This window comes from Protobothrops mucrosquamatus, unplaced genomic scaffold, assembly GCF_001527695.2.
Source record: "Protobothrops mucrosquamatus isolate PMUCROS unplaced genomic scaffold, P.Mucros_1.0 scaffold21, whole genome shotgun sequence".
NCBI classification, from domain to species: domain Eukaryota; kingdom Metazoa; phylum Chordata; class Lepidosauria; order Squamata; family Viperidae; genus Protobothrops; species Protobothrops mucrosquamatus.
In genome coordinates, this window is record NW_015386406.1 from 1218018 (window position 1) to 1235763 (window position 17746).

Here is a 17746-nt window from a genome sequence, read left to right on the forward strand (position 1 = left end):
ATTGGAGAATGTGTGTTTCCTTGTACAACTTCTATCTTGAGTTTTATTATCACACTAGAAGAGATAAATATGCTGCTATTCCTTGCTCTTACCCAAATGTGCTGTTGTTTTCAGAAGCAAATCTGGAATCCCGATTGAAATTATTATCACTTTTAATTTTCTTCTTGCATTTTCTTCTTCATTTATTCAATCATATATAATTGCAGCTAGTAAAGGCAAATACTAATAGTCCAGGACTGTCAACTTTGCAAAGGGCTCACTTATAATGTAAATATAATATAAAATTTATAAAGTAAATAAAAGCCAAAGTCAGTTTGCTGTCATTTAAGAAATGGCAATGATGCAATCTGAAAACTATGGGAGTGTTCTGATAAAATTCAAGACAGTTAATGGAACATTTATATAAATATTGCTAATTAGGAAAAAGTTAGCCATGTATAAATAGAAAAATAATTATCTGTTTTCTCTTTTAGTTACAAAAGGTGTTGAAATTTATCTAACATAATGTTAATCAAACACACGCTAATTAATCCTTTCCCATTATTCTCCAATGTTGTCTCTACACATTTGTCTGTAAAGTATAGAGACTGAAAAACTGAAAAACTCTACACTGTATTTTAAAGCTACTATGTTTATTATATACATCTAATAAATATAGTATATTTAAAATAAAATTAACATTTAGACTTTGAAAACACAACTACCAAGCTTATTTTACATTATATCTCTAAATCTTTAATGTCTGATAAGCAGTGATGAGACTATGCAATTTTAAGCTCATAATTTAATGATCCTACAGCTAATGTATTTCTCCCTTGGGGTAGAACACCATGTATTACAGAAAATGCTATATTTAAAAGTAAAAACATGAGCAAAATGAATCTGTTACATATATATGTTTAGTTGACAAATTCCATTTAGTCTTGCTGTTTATGAACTTGGTTTAACAAGTATGTGGATATAATACAATATATATATATATTGTAATGGACTTCTCATATATACATTATTGTACAGTTTTTCTAGTATACAGTAGTTTTTTCTATGCAACAAATGCAAAATGTGTATTTTTCTGTAATATACAAGTTTCAGTTTTATTGTTCACTGCAAATTAAGTTCTTTATATTTGAGAGATCTAAAGCTGTTTATTCTTATGAAATTATTGGGCTACAAATTGCTCATATAATCCCATTGTAAAGAATTGAGCCAAGTGGCTTTTCATCTTTATATTTTTCTGTTTACTCCTTTTACCACATTACTATTTTGTATTTCAGATGCTTTCTAAGTCCATAGAACAATTAAAACAACCTGGCAGTTTGGAAGAAGCTGAGGAAGAATTGCAAGGAGAGCATTTGATGCAGGAAGAAGGAACTGCCCCTGTTGATGTCAGCATTAGGGATGACAGCAGTAACATTTCTTTGCAAAACAAGTTGGGACAATCTTTTGGAGCTGTGAAGGTGAAAAAGGAACCAAAGGACAGTGATGACGATATTCAAAATCAGCAAATGGAATCTGGGGAGCAGTCTGCTTTTATGCAACAGGTAATAGGCACAGATTTAGCTCCAGATTTTATCATTAAAGTGATTATTTGAGTACAATGATGTTAACATTTTGAAATTCCTGATAAAGAGAATGTTTATTATTTTTTCCATCTTCAGAATCCCAAAGAGTTATGCAATTTAACACTCAGCATAATTAAGAACATAGATGTGTCCATACTTTAAGTATAGTGAAAAAGGGCTTGTTAAATTAAAGAACACTTGCAGTTGTATATATACCTTTTAGTAATTAGTAGAAGTCATATTAATTATAGTGGATTCTGCCACATTAGATCTAGCAGAAAGGAACTCATTGATGTATAAACTTTCTGTGGAGATCAGTGACTACTGACCAAACCTGAGAACTGTGCTTTTTCATACTCACTCTTGCCTATCTCTAAGCCTTTTTTTATATTGCTTAATATACAATTTATTCACTTTGTATATGTATAGTAGAGTAGTAGTCCTACACACTGTTAAAGGGAGTGGATTCTTTCCTTTGTTACACAAATACCGGTCCAAATACCAGTGATCTGAGCTTTGTATATAATATGAGGGAACCAATGTAGAAAGCTAATGCAAAAAATTGAATGTACTTTTTAAAATGATTTTTTCCTCTCCATTTTCATTAATTTTTTGTGAATTTTTTAAAAAACCCATTCTTTTCTTTCTTCCATTTTTAGGTATTTGTAGCAAGGAATCTAACTTTCAAGTTATTATATATTTCCTCTTTAGTTGACTTGTTCTCAAATGACAATATAGTACACACTGTAGCAGAGAAGTTTACATGCTAATGACAGTATCAATATTTTCTGCATACACTTTATTCTTTGTATTCTGTGATTATTCAGATTCCTAGGTTATATATGAATTATAACATATGATAAAACAACAAAATAATTGGGATTTTTTTAAGACTATGAATAAAAATACATAGTGTTTAAATATAAACACTAATATGCCAAAAAGGATTTTTTTCCCCTAAGGCATGCATGCATTTGTAGGTAACTGTGCTTCCAAAAGGATTGTGGTCCTTTCAAATGCTATATCATTGAAATAACTTGATATGCAGTACAAACAGTTGCTGATTTAACTCAGAGTTATGTCAGTCACTTCATTTTTCCTGAAAAATAATAATGGTGGTGGAGGTAGACAGAAGTGCCTTGTGGAAACAGGAAGTCCAAGTAATTCATGCATTTGGAATGTAAGAACAGAGCAAAGAGAAGCAGAGGTTTGTGTTTTATTCTCTGTTTTGTAAAGAGTACTCTATAAGTTGATTTATGTTAAGACAAAACAGCACGGTGAATAGGGAAATTGTTATGGAAGTTTTCCAGTGAAACATTTCCTTTTCTATTTCCTTTTGATATGTTTATTCTCTTGTAGTTTACTTCTGTTTAGCTAAAGACTCATTGTATTTACATCCCCTTATGCATTATTCAGGATTGACCTGGAGTGAATTTTCTGTTATATTGTTTATATTTTAAAGTATTTTAAGATTCAGTCTACTTTCTAACAAAGGTGTTTTGCCAAATGAAGAATATTATTCTAATATAAGCTTGTAGTATTTACATTTTAACCTTATTTTTAAAGATCCATTATAAAATTTTGCAATATGTACAGACTAACATTTTTCATGTGAGTGTGGATATATATGCCTTTACACATAAAATAGAGTAGACAGGCAAATACAATGTTTATAATTGATTATTTTCTTACACTGGACGAAACTCATAGTATAATGTTTATATGCTTCCAGGTTATTTCTTGTGACAAATGTAGATATTTACCTAATTCATTATATGCAAAAAAGGCAGAAGTACTTAATGGTATATATGAGTTTCTTTCACAGGGAGAATACCAGGATAAGAAAATAGTAATCTGTGAAACAGTTCTAAATTCTAAACTATATACCTATAGCACAACTGTTGCTCTTTCCAGTGACATATATTGGTTTATTATTTTCTTTAGACTTTTGGTTGTTTATTTGGTGCTATTCCCCACACTTCTCAATATGTGTATCTGGCTTCCCACAAGCAGTTTCATTTACTAAGTCTAAAACAGAGAACTCCACCATATAGGTGGACCTCCTCCGCCATTCAACTTCTTAAATATGTGCTACAGGAAGAGGAGGGGATAGAAGCTGATAATCTATTGTTATGTTATCTGTTAATAACATCAAGTAGCATATTAAGTATGTTCTGATCCTACACATTTTTGTTTCTTTTTATTCATACAGTCTTTTAGCACAGAGAGACAGAAAAAGTGCATTTTTGTACTATATTTTATTTGGATAAGAACCTGAATACATTTTTCTATAAAATGTTTCAAAAATACATGTGAAAGAAAGAGAAAGAAAGAAAGAAAGAAAGAAAGAAAGAAAGAAAGAAAGAAAGAAAGAAAGAAAGAAAGAAAGAAAGAAAGAAAGAAAGGTATTTTTATAATGCAGTTGTGAAAATTTACCTCATTCTAGCCAACTAATTTCCATGTTATTTAAATTTTTGAGAAATTACCAGTGAAAAGGGAAAACTGGGTTTAAGAAATTTTATTTTTGATTGCTAATTGTCACATTTAAAATCTATTGTACTTATTATAATTTACACTTTTGGTGATTTCTTGTTTGTGTTGTAAAATATTTTGTTTGTATGTTTCCTATTTTGCCTAATACAAATTTATATATTCCTTTCACAAATAAAGATTTTTTTTCTCAAATGATTTCCTTTCACCTATTTGACTTTGTGTAAATTTGATTAATTCTTAAAGCTAGTTCTTTTTATTTTATATTGGCAATACATTTTTATTACTGTTCAAACAATGGTTTAGAACCATGATTTTATTCTCCAGTTTAAATTACACAAAGTCTATTTTTGGTTTGTTATGTGATCCCACATTAACCATCACACATTGTAAAAAAAAATATGGAAAAAATATCTATGCATGTTCATTTTATCCTCATCACATTTGTCTTAATTTGTGGATCAACCATTTTATCATCTTGAAAAATGTAGTATAAATAAATACCAGTTTTCCAGAATTTTCATTTTGATTATTCAAAGTTTTGACCCATGGATATGATTTGACTCCAAATGTTTTAAAAATTAGTATGGAAGTAATTTATTTGCACATGAAATATTATAGAATTGGTGGTAATCCTGAAGAATTTACAGTAAGTAATTCCTAGAACAGCATTTGTCGGATTGCAGGTTTTCTGGAGTGATGTCACCTATTAAACACAATCTAGCTATCCTCTTCCTAAGGGGAAGCACTCAGATATCCAGTTGGGCAGAACTGTATATTTTTTTATAAAAAGCTGATATGCTACAGTGAAAACATATTAACTCATGATCAGCAGTCAGCTCTCACCTGCTGAAATAGACTAATGAAGCTTAGGTAGTAATGAATAAAATAGACAGTGGTGGGATTCAGCCAGTTCGCACCACTTCGGCAGAACAGGTACCAATTTTTTTTTGCCCAGGCTCAGAATGGACTTCTGGAAGCAGCACCCACACAGAGAACCGGTTGTTCACATATCTGAATCCCACCACTGATAGCAAGCTCTAAGTTGACATGAGTTTTCTCATTGTTTTCTCTTCAGAAAATTTAATACAGCTATCTTTCTGAAAGCTCTTTCTTTGTATGCCATTCCTAATGAAAAAAAAGTTTTAAATAAATCATTTAAAAGGTTAGTAAAAATTAAAGAAATCCTTGTTGTGGTAGGTGCATGCACATCATAAAAAATTAAAACACTAATTTTCTAGTTCAAACTTTATACCTTAATTTTTTCTTCTGGAAAAAATATTTTGGATACAGCATTTACAATATCATATCCATTTGTTTCATCAAAAGATAGGGACGTGCAAAATATTTCAAATTCATTGTGTTGCAATATGGAAATACTATATTTCAAGTTTGAACCATTGCAGATGTGTTTCAAATTTGAAACAGTTCTGCTTCAGATACAAAATAGATGTCTTCATCTTGAATTAGGGCCATTTATTTACATCAACAAACTTCTGAAACAGTTAGAACAATCTATTTTGAACTGCACACATCTGAACATTTCAGACAAAGTGTTTTAACACCTGTATCAACCTGGTCACTTTTTAAATTTTTTGTTCCACATCCTGTCAATTATTAAATATTTATGTATGAACAACATTTCATTCCATAAAATACTAGAATTCAGAAGAAAAACAAACAATGTATGTAGGAGTTAAAGTGGCTACATTCTCAGGAAAATCAGTATACTTTCTTCAAAAGTTTTTCCTAATATGTGTTCATTTGTGCATGTTAATGATAAGTGCAAGGATTGGTCATATGTCACTTTTTTTAGTGCCATCATAATTTTGAATGGTTGATAAATGAATGGTTGTAAGTTGAGCACTAACTGTGTGGGCTTTCTTCAAAGCAGTTGCATCCAATATTCTAGAGCAATGTTTCTTGACAGCTTTAAGCTTTAAGATCTGTAGATTTCAGCTTCCAGAATTACGTAGCTAGCATACTATATGGAGAATTCTGGGAGTTGAAGTCCATACCTTAGCATTTCCAAGTTTTAGAAATACTATTCTAGAGGACATGGTTACTTTAATAACTCAAGAAAGAGTTAAACAATACATATACTTTAAGGAATCCTAACATTTTAACATTTTCTTTAGCTATGCATAGTCTTAATATTCAAATAAACATTTCAGGGGTTTTTTTTGCTTGCCTCTATACTCAGTGCACATACATACACACACACACAGACACACACAGAGACACCCTACTGATTGGTGTACCGTATGTACAAAGGAAAACAACAACTAGAAGTAACCTTGAGCATTTCACGTATGAATAAAATTGAAGCTTGGAATATTAGGGGATAGATTACAGTGTCATATCCAATAATTTTAAAAAGTGTTTCATGCTACATTTCAAGACATTATTATGCCATGCATATTGTGGAAATATATTATGCTAAATTTTCTAGCAGTTTTGATTTTCTATATTTAACAATTTCAATCTGCAACTGAGACAATCCTCTCCAATCTTTCATATTTGTTGGACTTCATTACCATAACATCCCTAGATGTTAACAAGTTTGAGAAAAACCATTTGATAAACTACAGTTGTTTAAAATAAAATGAAATAGCTATTTTTGTAAGCTAGCATGAAGGTTCTAGCTGCTACTTCAATTGCTGCTATAATTCTTGGTGCTTCAGGAATTTTATATAACTTTAATCATTTCCACTAAAATGTTTGTTGCATTGAATAAAATCAAAGGGTTCTATTTGCAATGCAATTATTTTGCTTGTTGTTACTTTTATTTATCTTATTTTCAACCTTTGGCTGAAATTGTAGTTGCATTCAACTCATTAATAGTCTTAATTATCCTCATGTAACTAGATTTCAGTCAACCTCCACATTTTTGTTATTGAAATATAACTATGCTATACTTTTCTGTAACTAGATTTCACATTCCCTATTCAAAATCCATGATATAATTAGTAAATGCTTGTTTCTTGTTTTATCTTTACTGGCATTCCAAGGTACTTGAAATGTAAAATATAATTCTCTACTTCTCTCAGGACTTTTTGTGTTAAAATGTTAATAGTTCAGATTAACATTATCATGTTAATTACCTCTTCATTACAGTTACAACCAGTTTGCTTCCCACTTGCAAGGAAAATCAAGGGTGGCAGACCTTCCATCTCAATACTCCATTCTCCCTATCTTTTAGCCATCATAGTTCTCTAGAGAGTAAAATAATATTTCTCTTTGTTATAATGAAATTTGCTGCTCCATTATATTGATTTTTTTTGTATCATCCTTGCCTACTTGTGTTCCCTTTGCCGCATAGGAGGCAGAATTTTTATTCCATAGAGGCTGAATACGAGCAAAGTGGTATGCCTATAGAAATTGCAGGAAAGCAACTAGAGTTTTTAATACTGGATCTTATAGGTATATGTTTTGGCTTTCTAGGCTTAGATCCAGATGTCCATTCTGCTGTGGAAACCAAAGCAATGGAATCAGCCATGCCTGATTCCTAGAATTTCTCTAGGAGATTCTATCAGGTCTTAAGGTTGAAAAGGGAAAGACTTCTGCTTTGATGCTGCAACCCCACCTTCAACCATTAAATCTCAATAGATTTAATAGAGTGGTATGGATATGTCCAACAGCATTGAAGCAATCAAGATGCAGAAATATTTTAATGCTGTTTTCATTTTCTATCTTCAGTCCTTCAAATTATTAAGATTCACCAACATATCTTCAGTCCTTCAAATTATTAAGATTCACCAATAAATGTAGTTGGAAAACTGCTAAAATAGTTAATGGAGGGCTGTTCCCAATAATAAAAGTAGTCCTGCCCTGTACTTCAGAGTTAGCATATGGGGTAGACCTGTGTTTGGAATATGAACTTGATTAGCATATGAACCGTATGCCATCTTCAGAATATACATAGCCAAAAGTTCTATAGAGGACAGAAACATCTCATTCCACTGTTGTCCACTCTCTGGCAAGTTTTCTTCCATTCACATAGCTGCCAGGAGCAATCATTCTGAATATCAAGAAAGGAAATGAAAGGACATTTCAGAGAACAGAAAGACTTTTGCCCTCAAACTTGGCAGGGCACATATACAATACTTCCCAGATATAATGGGACAATGCCATCCCTCAAAGCAGGACTAATTTTACTATTTCAGTCATTCTTCTATATCAAACAACTCTGTATTATATGAATATTGCAAATTTCATTTATATAGTAGTAATGTAAAATGGAACCAACCACAGGTGTAATAGCACCATCCATAATTCTCTAGAAATCACATAAAGCTGACTAAAAATTTCTGTAGCTTTAATTTTTAAAAATGTAAAGCTTTCTTCACTGTATTTTAAGACTCACATCTGAAAGATTTCATGAAATTCAAGAGCGAAAAATGTTCCTTTGAAATTTCACTGAAACCATAACAGAAATCTTAATCCTATGTGAACTGCATCATTGAATGGCTGATCTTAAATATATTTCCGGGTTAAAAATGCTCGGTCATATTTCATATATCATTGGCATAGCCAACAATATTTATTTTTAGGAAAAAAAAGCCGGCATGTTCACGTATGTGCACTTATTTGTTGCTGAATGATGTGAAAGTACTTTGTATGTGCTTCAGTAAAAAAGTTACTGGGTAAGTAAATGTTACAGAGAGACAAGCCAATTTTTTATTCAAAATGTATCCCTGTTTATATTAAAACTTTACTTATATGAAAAATGTTCTTCCCACTATACTACTCTTTTAAACATTGCCTTACCACAGTGATCAACAAGGATAAAGAGTGCCTTACAAATAGAAACTTTGGCTGATGCGCCTTCAAAACTTACCAGTGATCTAATCTGGCACCTTCATATATCCAGCTATATTATTTACCAGCATACATGCAAGTTGGGTTTTAAAAAATATTTTACTGCCAAGCAAATCCAACAGTGACAAATTATTTCAGCCTTGTGGTTGGCAGTGTCACTGGAAATACCCAAAAGTGCTGATAAATATATTTATGACTGATGGCCAACCTATACATCAGGAATTTTTATAGTATGGGCCTTCTGAAAAGCTACTGCTTAAGAATACAATTGAATCTTTGTGTAATGGAGTGATAGAACACACTTTTGTGTAGATAAGTAGCCAGTTAAGAAGAAAGTGTTTGTATACTCTACCCTGTTAATTCTACTCACAGGATTTGTCAAGTTCCCCCATAGCATTTGAAATCTTGAATTTCATTCTTTTTATGGATGTCTACAGTGATTCCTGTATTAGATCTGCATTGTTTCTAGCTTGGAAACTGGGAAACAGCCTAAAACAGACATGTCAAACACAAGGCCCGGGGGCCGGATGCGGCCCAGAAAGTGGTTTTATGTGGCCTGCGAAGCCATCCTGGAAACAGTAAGGGAACAGCCCCCATTGCCTTGGCCCTGGCCCAGGCCGGCCGGGAGCCAATGTACAATTTTTTGGTGGCCATCTATGCTGAAGTGCATTCAGTCTTAGCTCCACAAGACCGTCTGGAAACAGCGAGGAACCAGCCCCTGCTGCATCGGCCCCACCCCCTGGGTGCATGCTGGGGAGGTGTCACCCTTTGTGAGGAATGAAGAAATGCACCATTGCCTGGAAGTGGCCAGCAAATGGCCCTTGCCTACTTCACATATCCGGCTTGATGGGCTCCAGGGGAGGGGTTTTGGCAGGCAGTGGGGTGCTCTCCTCACAGCACCGAGAGGCGGAGCCAGGTGGGGCAAAACTGATGAGAAGTGCAATGCTGCCTAGCCCCCAGCCTGCCCAGTTTAGCAAAGTGCAAAGCTGGCGAGCTTCACACCGCCCAGCTCAACTTCTCGGCGTTGTGAGGAGAGTGCCCCACTGCCTGCCGAAACCAGGCAGGCTAGGGGCTGGGTGGCATCGCGCTTCTTTTTGGATTCGTGCTGCCTGGCTCAGTGCTGTGAGGAGAGCACCCTGCTGCCTGCTGAGACCGGGCAGGCTGGGGGCTGGGCATTTTCATGCTTCTTTTCAGATTTGTGCCACCTGGCGCTGTGAGGAGAGCGCCCCGCTGCCTGCCAAAACTGGGCAGGCTGGGGGCTGGGTGGCATTGCGCAGGTAACATTGACTCTCATGCTGTTCATGGCATCTCCTCCCCCAGAGCTCACCAAGCCAGATATGTGAAGTAGGTGATGGCCATGTGCTGGCCACTTCCAGGAGATGGTGCATTTCTTCATTCCTCACAAAGGGTGACACCTCCCCAGCTGTGTTTCTTGCCTATTTTTCTCCCTCCCTCATCTCAAATATTTTCCCACCACTCTGTACTTGGAAGGAAGAAAGGAAAGAAGGAGAGGGAGGGTCTGAGGGAAGTCCTGCTTTAATCCTGCCTTGCTGCCCTTTTACCATCCCCTTGCCCCCTGGTCTATCCTGGGGATCTCCCATCCTATTGCTAAGGAAGCTTTGGATACAAATCTGGGTCTCCTCCCATGGAGAGGGAATGGGCCTCCCTCTGACTTTGCCCTCGTACCCATCATGAGGAACCTGGCTAAGGAGAGCAAGCACAGCAGCAGCAGCCTTGAGGAGGAGGAGGTAAGTGCAGCTGTGCGTCCCCTTGGGGAAGTGGGGCTGGGCTTGGTGCTGCGGGTGCTCGAGGACCAGGCTGGGCATTTGACCTCTGCTGCCCAGGGCTCCGGGCAGCCCGCACCACCATCCAGCACCCCCACATGGCCTGAGAGGAATGGTGAGGCTCCTCCAGTGGACCATGCCTTGGCACTTGCCCTGGTCCCCCCCTTCTGCCAGAGACCCTCAGATCTGTCCCACTCCTGCCCAGGCCCCCACAGTCACCCTTGACGTGAGCGATGTACAGCTGCCCATGCCCACCCAATAGGCCACACCCACTCCATCCACACCCACCCAATAGGCTGCACCCACCCTGGCCACACCCACCCAGCCCCCCGAGGGCAACCACAATGCTGATGCGGCCCTCAATGAAATTGAGTTTGACACCCCTGGCCTAGAAAGAAGACAAAAGACACTGCTAAAGAATAGACTACTATTTATTTATTTTGGATACTGAGAATAGCATAATGTTTATCTATTTTCCCACAATACCTAGAGGTATAAGTGTGTACATCTGAGAAGAGAACCTAGATTTTGGATGAGAAAGTTATATGAACAGTACATACATTATTCCAATTTATTTGCATTATTAAAAATAAGGACTATTTTTAGCAGTGGATTCATCATAATGCTACATCCTGATGTCCAAGAAAGGGATTGGTAACCCTAAAAGATTAGATCCCAGGCTGCCAATGATATCCCAAAACATATCCTGGATGCCCCATGGTTAAAAAAGAAATAATAAACACTTTAAAGAATCGTTCTGATCACACAAATTCATAAATTTAGAGAGATTTCAGCATAGACTGTTGTAGCATTTGGCATTCTTATACAAGACATCAGGAGATCATTAATATCATGTAGATATGAAATGCTTGTGACATTTGGAGGAATGTGAGATGACCAGCATACACGATTGTACAGTGGTGTTCATAGGCTGACAAAGTTTCTGAATGTCCTTAGGTAAAGATAAGCCACAGAAAAAAACAGATTTGTCTTGCATGGGGTCTAATGACATATCAGTTATGGCGAACCTTTTAGAGATCAGGTGCCCAAACTGCAACCCAAAACCCACTTATGTATCGTTGGGTGCCAGGTGGGTGTGGCCCCTTGGGTGGGCATGGCTTCGGTGGTAATGGCAGACTGGGTGGGACAAGTTCAATCAATCAATTCCAACTTTGCAAGATCTTATTTTTTCCTGTGAGAAGTTGAAATTGATTGATTGAAACTTTTCTTTTTGCAAACGGCAGCGGACGCCTAAAGCGAAAAGGTTTTATAAAACCCAGCTGAAGGCCTAAGACTGGGGCGATGGCGCGCGTGCCCACAGAGAGGGCTCTGCATGCCATCTGTGACACGCGTGCCATAGGTTCGCCATCACAGACATATATGATTACTTAGAATAAATCCTTCATAAAAAGCATAGCATCACTGCCTTTTTTAAAGCGAATGACTGTATTCCCACAATGTTCATGTTCAACTGTTTGATCAAACATGCTATAACAAACTTGAGGATTGTTCAAAAGAACATTTGACAATTGATTTAGGTTAGATGGGGCTTTGTCATAGGACAGAATGTTCATTTTTGTTCTACCACCCATTTTTCTCATTGCCTCTAAGTGTCAACTATTTTTCTTTATCCATTAAAATCCTTGGGTTATTTAATGGGCGATGTACTTGGATGAAAAGTATCAGTTGATCATTTTAAACAATAAAGTATAAGTTGGATGGACTGCCCTTGTGTGGGAGCCCTAAACCAAGTGGGTTGCGTAATTTTTTGCATATGTATATCTAGCAGGTTAGCCTTTTAATATGTGGGTTAAGCAGTGATGATTAGGTTCTATGCAATATATCTCTGAATTTCCAACAATTACAAGAGCATGTTAGAAGTCTACAACTTCTGCTAATCGCTTCCCTTTATCTTCTGGTTGGCCATTGCAAGAGAAAGACTACTAGACCTGGGTTTTGATCCCACACAGCTCTTCTTCTAGTCTTGAAGAAGAAATGTACATCCTCTCCATTGTCATGTACTTATTGATAGTAATCAGCTATACTTTTGAAGCAAATCTTAACAATCCCAACATTCAAACTTTTTGATAAATTCTGTTCATTGTATAACTATCTGACTTTGTACCCCCTCCACCCAACAAATCCATGTCTGATAGTCATAACACAATAATAAGGAAATTATGAAGAAATTCTATTATTCATATAGTAATTTTTTCACTTTTGTGACCATCTTACCTTTTTCAAATGATTTCACTTTTCCTAGTACTAATCTAGTATAAAAGTTTTACTAATACAGTTTGTGTGTGGCCAGGCAATGGCATATGGAAAACATGTTTCCTGCTATTTAATTTAATTACTCCAATCATGTGCCAGCCCCAGGCATGTCATTCTGGACCTGTGAGGCTCTTTGTCTGTCAAAGAGATGGACAATATCTTGGCTTTGTTTAGTTGCTCTGCAGGCTGTGGATAAAAAACACTGAAATACCGACTGTTTGTTTAACCAAAGTTTGCATTTTTTGCCATTTGGCTTTGATTTCTTTTTGTTTTCCAGCAAGGAAAGGAAAGGACAGGACATTTTGGCCTTGCTGAGCTAAAAGGGAAACATAAGGATAAGAAGATGAACTGTCACATTTCTGAGGTTTGCTATATGAAAATGTGTTTGGTTAGAAATGAGCTTTGTTAGCAGAAATTAAAGACATGAATCACGGTTTATTTTAGACTTCCCTGCTAGCGTGGCACAAATGGAACAAAAATATAAAAAAGAGAGAGAGAGATGGAGGGATGGAGGGAGGGGGGGATGGAAGGAGAGAGAGAAGAGAGAGGGGGGATCTACTATAATTGTTTCATTATAATGAACTTAGTTTTGAATATTTTTGGTGCTTTAGGAATACTATTTTGTTTATGGCATCATCTTTAATGGGCAAAACAATAAAGAGGGACCAGAGAGAGAGAGAGACAGAGACAGAGAGGCAGAGGGGGGGGGGAGAGACAGAGAGAGACAGAGAGAGAGATTGATTCTACTCTGCAGGCGTAGAGCAAAGTGCCAATCTTTTTTGATTGATTGATTGATTGATTGATTGGTTGGTTGGTTGGTTGGTTAGTTGACAGAAGCTCTCCCAAGTTTTATGATGATTTCCATGGAGACTTAATCTGGAACCTTTTGCATAAATCCATTATTGAGCTTTGCCTTTCACCTAATGAAGGAAATCAGTCCTTACTGAAAATTTTAGTATTAAATCAACTAGCATGATATTAAAATAGAGCTGAAGGGACCTTGGAGGTCTTCTAGCCCAACCTCCTGCTCAAGCAGGAGACCCCCTACCATTTCAGATAAGTGGCTGCCCAGTCTCTTCTTAAAAACCTCCAGTGATGAAGCAACCACAACTTCTTATGGCAAGCTGTTCCACTGGTTAATTGTCCTCACTGTTAGGAAGTTTCTCCTTAATTCCAGGTTGCTTTTCTCTCTATATATATTCTATATTTGTGTACAGGAGTAAAACAGAAATGAAAGTTCTGAACTTTTGCTCACCTATGCAGTAAAAGAAGACTCCTTTGCAAAAATTCTTCTGCATGGTCTTTTCTAGCAAGACTATAAAAAAGCATGCTAGAAAAATGCAAGCAAAGCTATTGAAGGAAATGAATGTTAGACATACTTGTAATTTCTATTAATTCTAACAGTTTATTGGAATTCAATTTTCTTTGAACTTTTTTATTTTGTTTTTCCATTCAGTTGGAGGTATATGACAAAGTGCATATTGAATGCTTATCATTATTTAATCCTGCTTAGATATGTTATATGTTATGTTATGAATAATCTACCAGAATTACTTATTAATAGGAGGTAGGCAAAGGTGTGTATAGAATCCAACAATTTTGCTACAGTGACACAGCATGCATCCAAGAATTAGGATGCAAGCAATGGTGTTTATATAATGTGATATTGAAATGTGCATAGTACTATATGATATGACAAATTTTGTTATATGACCTCTCTTGCCTCTCTTTCATGAAAATGTGTCAGTAGATGGGGAAAGAGTTGGTACAGGGTCATGTTCTAATTAATCATAGAGGAGTATCAGTTAAGAAATGCCTTAAATTGAAAGCTGGATGTATTGCTCTAGATGGCTCTTTTAAGTCCATATTATTCTATACTCCAGAACTATAGGATTTGTAAAACATTGGAGAAGAGAATGAAGTACAGTATTTTGTTTAATATGCCATGACCTTCATCTAATTTAAATAAGCAAGGTAGTCAAGTGTCAATTAATACAGGTAGTCCTCAACTTACAACAGTTCATTTAGTAACCATTCAAAGTTACAACGGCTCTAAAAACAGTGACTTGTGACCATTTTCCCCATTTATCATCATTGCAGCATCCCCATGGTCATGTGATCAAAATTCAGATGCTTGGCAACTGACTCACATTTATGATAGTCCTGTAGTCATGTGATCCCCTTTTCCAACCTTCTGACAAAGTGAATGGGAAGCCAGATTCATTTAACAACCGTGTTACTAATTTAACACTGCAATGATTCACTTAACAACTGTGTCAAGAAAAGTTGTAAAGTGGGCCAATATTCTCTTAACAACTTCGCTTAGCAATATACGTTTAGGATTCAATTGTGGTTGTAAGTCGAGGACTAACTATACAAGGCAGAAGAATGGTGTCCAAAGAAACATTTGGTCTCCCACATCCAAATAGCTGACATATAGAGTCTAAATCAGGGGTGTCAAACTCAATTTCATTGAGGGCCACATCAGCATTGTGGTTGCCCTCGGGGGGCTGGGTGGGTGTGGCCAGGGTGCAGCCTATTGGGTGGGCGTGGATGGAGTGGGTGTGGCCTATTGGGTGGGCATGGGCAGCTCTACATCGCTCGCGTCAAGGGTGACTGTGGGGGCATGGGCAGGAGTGGGACAGATCTGAGGGTCTCTGGCAGAAGGGGGTGCCAAGACATGGTCCACTGGAGGAGCCTCATCATTCCTCTCAGGCCATGTGGGAGGGCAGGATGGTGGTGCGGGCTGCCCGGAGCCCTGGGCAGCAGAGGTCAAATGCCCAGCCTGGTCCTCAAGCACCCGCAGCACCAAGCCCAGCCCCACTTCCCCAAGGAAAGAAGTGGGTGGGACCAGGGCAAGTGCCAAGGCATGGTCCACTGGAGGAGCCTCACCATTCCTCTCAGGCCATGTGGGGGGCTGGCTGGTGGTGTGGGCTGCCCGGAGCCCTGGGCAGCAGAGGTCAAATGCCCAGCCTGGTCCTCGAGCACCCGCAGCACCAAGCCCAGCCCCACTTCCCCAAGGGGACGCACAGCTGCACTTACCTCCTCCTCCTCAAGGCTGCTGCTGCTGTGCTTGCTCTCCTTACCCAGGTTGCTCATGATGGGTACGAGGGCAAAGTCAGAGGGAGGCCCATTCCCTCTCCATGGGAGGAGACCCAGATTTGTATCCAAAGCTTCCTTAGCAATAGGATGGGAGACCCCCAGGATAGGCCAGGAGGAGGGGGCAAGGGGATGGCAAAAGGGCAGCAGGGCAGGATTAAAGCAGGACCTCCCTCAGACCCTCCCTCTCCTTCTTTCCTTCTTTCCTTTCTTCCTTCCAAGTACAGAGTGGTCGGAAAATATTTGAGATGAGGGAGGGAGAAAAATAGGCAAGAAACACAGCTGGGGAGGTGTCACCCTTTGTGAGGAATGAAGAAATGCACCATCTCCTGGAAGTGGCCAGCACATGGCCATCACCTACTTCACATATCTGGCTTGGTGAGCTCTGGGGGAGGGGATGCCATGAGCAGCGTGAGAGTCAATGTTACCTGCGCAATGCAACCCAGCCCCCAGCCTGCCCGGTTTTGGCAGGCAGCGGGGCGCTTTCCTCACAGTGCTGAGAGGCTGAGCCAGGCGGCACAAATCTGAAAAGAAGCACGACGACGCCCAGCCTGCAGCCTGCCCGGTCTCGGCAGGCAGCGGGGTGCTCTCCTCACAGCGCTCTGAGCCAGGCGGCGCGAACCCAAAAAGAAGTGCGATGCTGCCCAGCCCCCACCCTGCCCGGTTTCGGCAGGCAGCAGGGCGCTCTCCTCACAGCGCTCTGAGCCAGGCGGCGCGAACCCAAAAAGAAGTGCGATGCTGCCCAGCCCCCACACTGCCCGGTTTCGGCAGGCAGCAGGGCGCTCTCCTCACAGCGCCAAGAAGTTGAGCCGGGCGGTGTGAAGCTCGCCAGCTTTGCACTTTGCTGAAACTGGGCAGGCTGGGGGCTAGGCAGCACTGCACTTCTCATCAGTTTCGCCCCACCCAGCTCAGCCTCTCAATGCTGTGAGGAGAGCGCCCCACTGCCTGCCAAAACCCCTCCCCTGGAGCCCATCAAGCCGGATATGTGAAGTAGGCAAGGGCCATTTGCTGGCCACTTCCAGGCAATGGTGCATTTCTTCATTCCTCACAAAGGGTGACACCTCCCCAGCATGCACCCAGGGGGTGGGGCCGATGCAGCAGGGGCTGGTTCCTCACTGTTTCCAGACGGTCTTGTGGAGCTAAGACTGAATGCATTTCAGCATAGATGGCCATCAAAAAATTGTACATTGGCTCCCGGCTGGCCTGGGCCAGGGCCAAGGCAGCGGGGACCGTTCCCTTACTGTTTCCAGGATGGCTTCGTGGGCCACATGAAACCACTTCGTGGGCTGCATCCAGCCCCCGGGCCTTGTGCTTGACATGTCTAGTCTAAATGTTGCAAATCCATTGCACCAACTATTCTATAAGAAAAATATTAATGAATATTATGTCTAGTGCTAAAAATCTGTGGAAGCTATTTGTGCTGAAAGATCTACACTTTAAAATGATCTGTAACTGAAACTTTATTTGAAGTTTGCTGTTCCCCACCTTCTTTGTGGTTCACCAGTTTTAGAAAGGTTGATGAAAATATGTTTAAATAATAAGAAAGGCCTTGACCCTCCCAGCAACAACCTTTGAGAAATTGCCACACAAAATGTTTTTTTAAGATGTTTCCATATCAGCTTTTGGCTGATAAGTAATACCTAAAGCAGTCTTCATTTGGCATTTGGATATCAAATTACTTTAGTGGTAAACGAATGCATCAATAATTTTATGGAA

At 38.6% G+C, this 17746-nt stretch overlaps 1 protein-coding gene across 1 annotated transcript in view; it reads left to right on the forward strand.

Annotated features, from left to right (window-relative positions):
• Positions 1-17746, forward strand: part of HDAC9 (histone deacetylase 9) — a 237649-nt gene that overhangs the window by 40898 nt on the left and 179005 nt on the right. The window contains exon 10 of the mRNA XM_015810790.1: positions 1275-1589. Within this exon, the coding sequence (XP_015666276.1) occupies positions 1275-1589 (315 nt within the window). The remainder of the gene's footprint in view (positions 1-1274; positions 1590-17746) is intronic.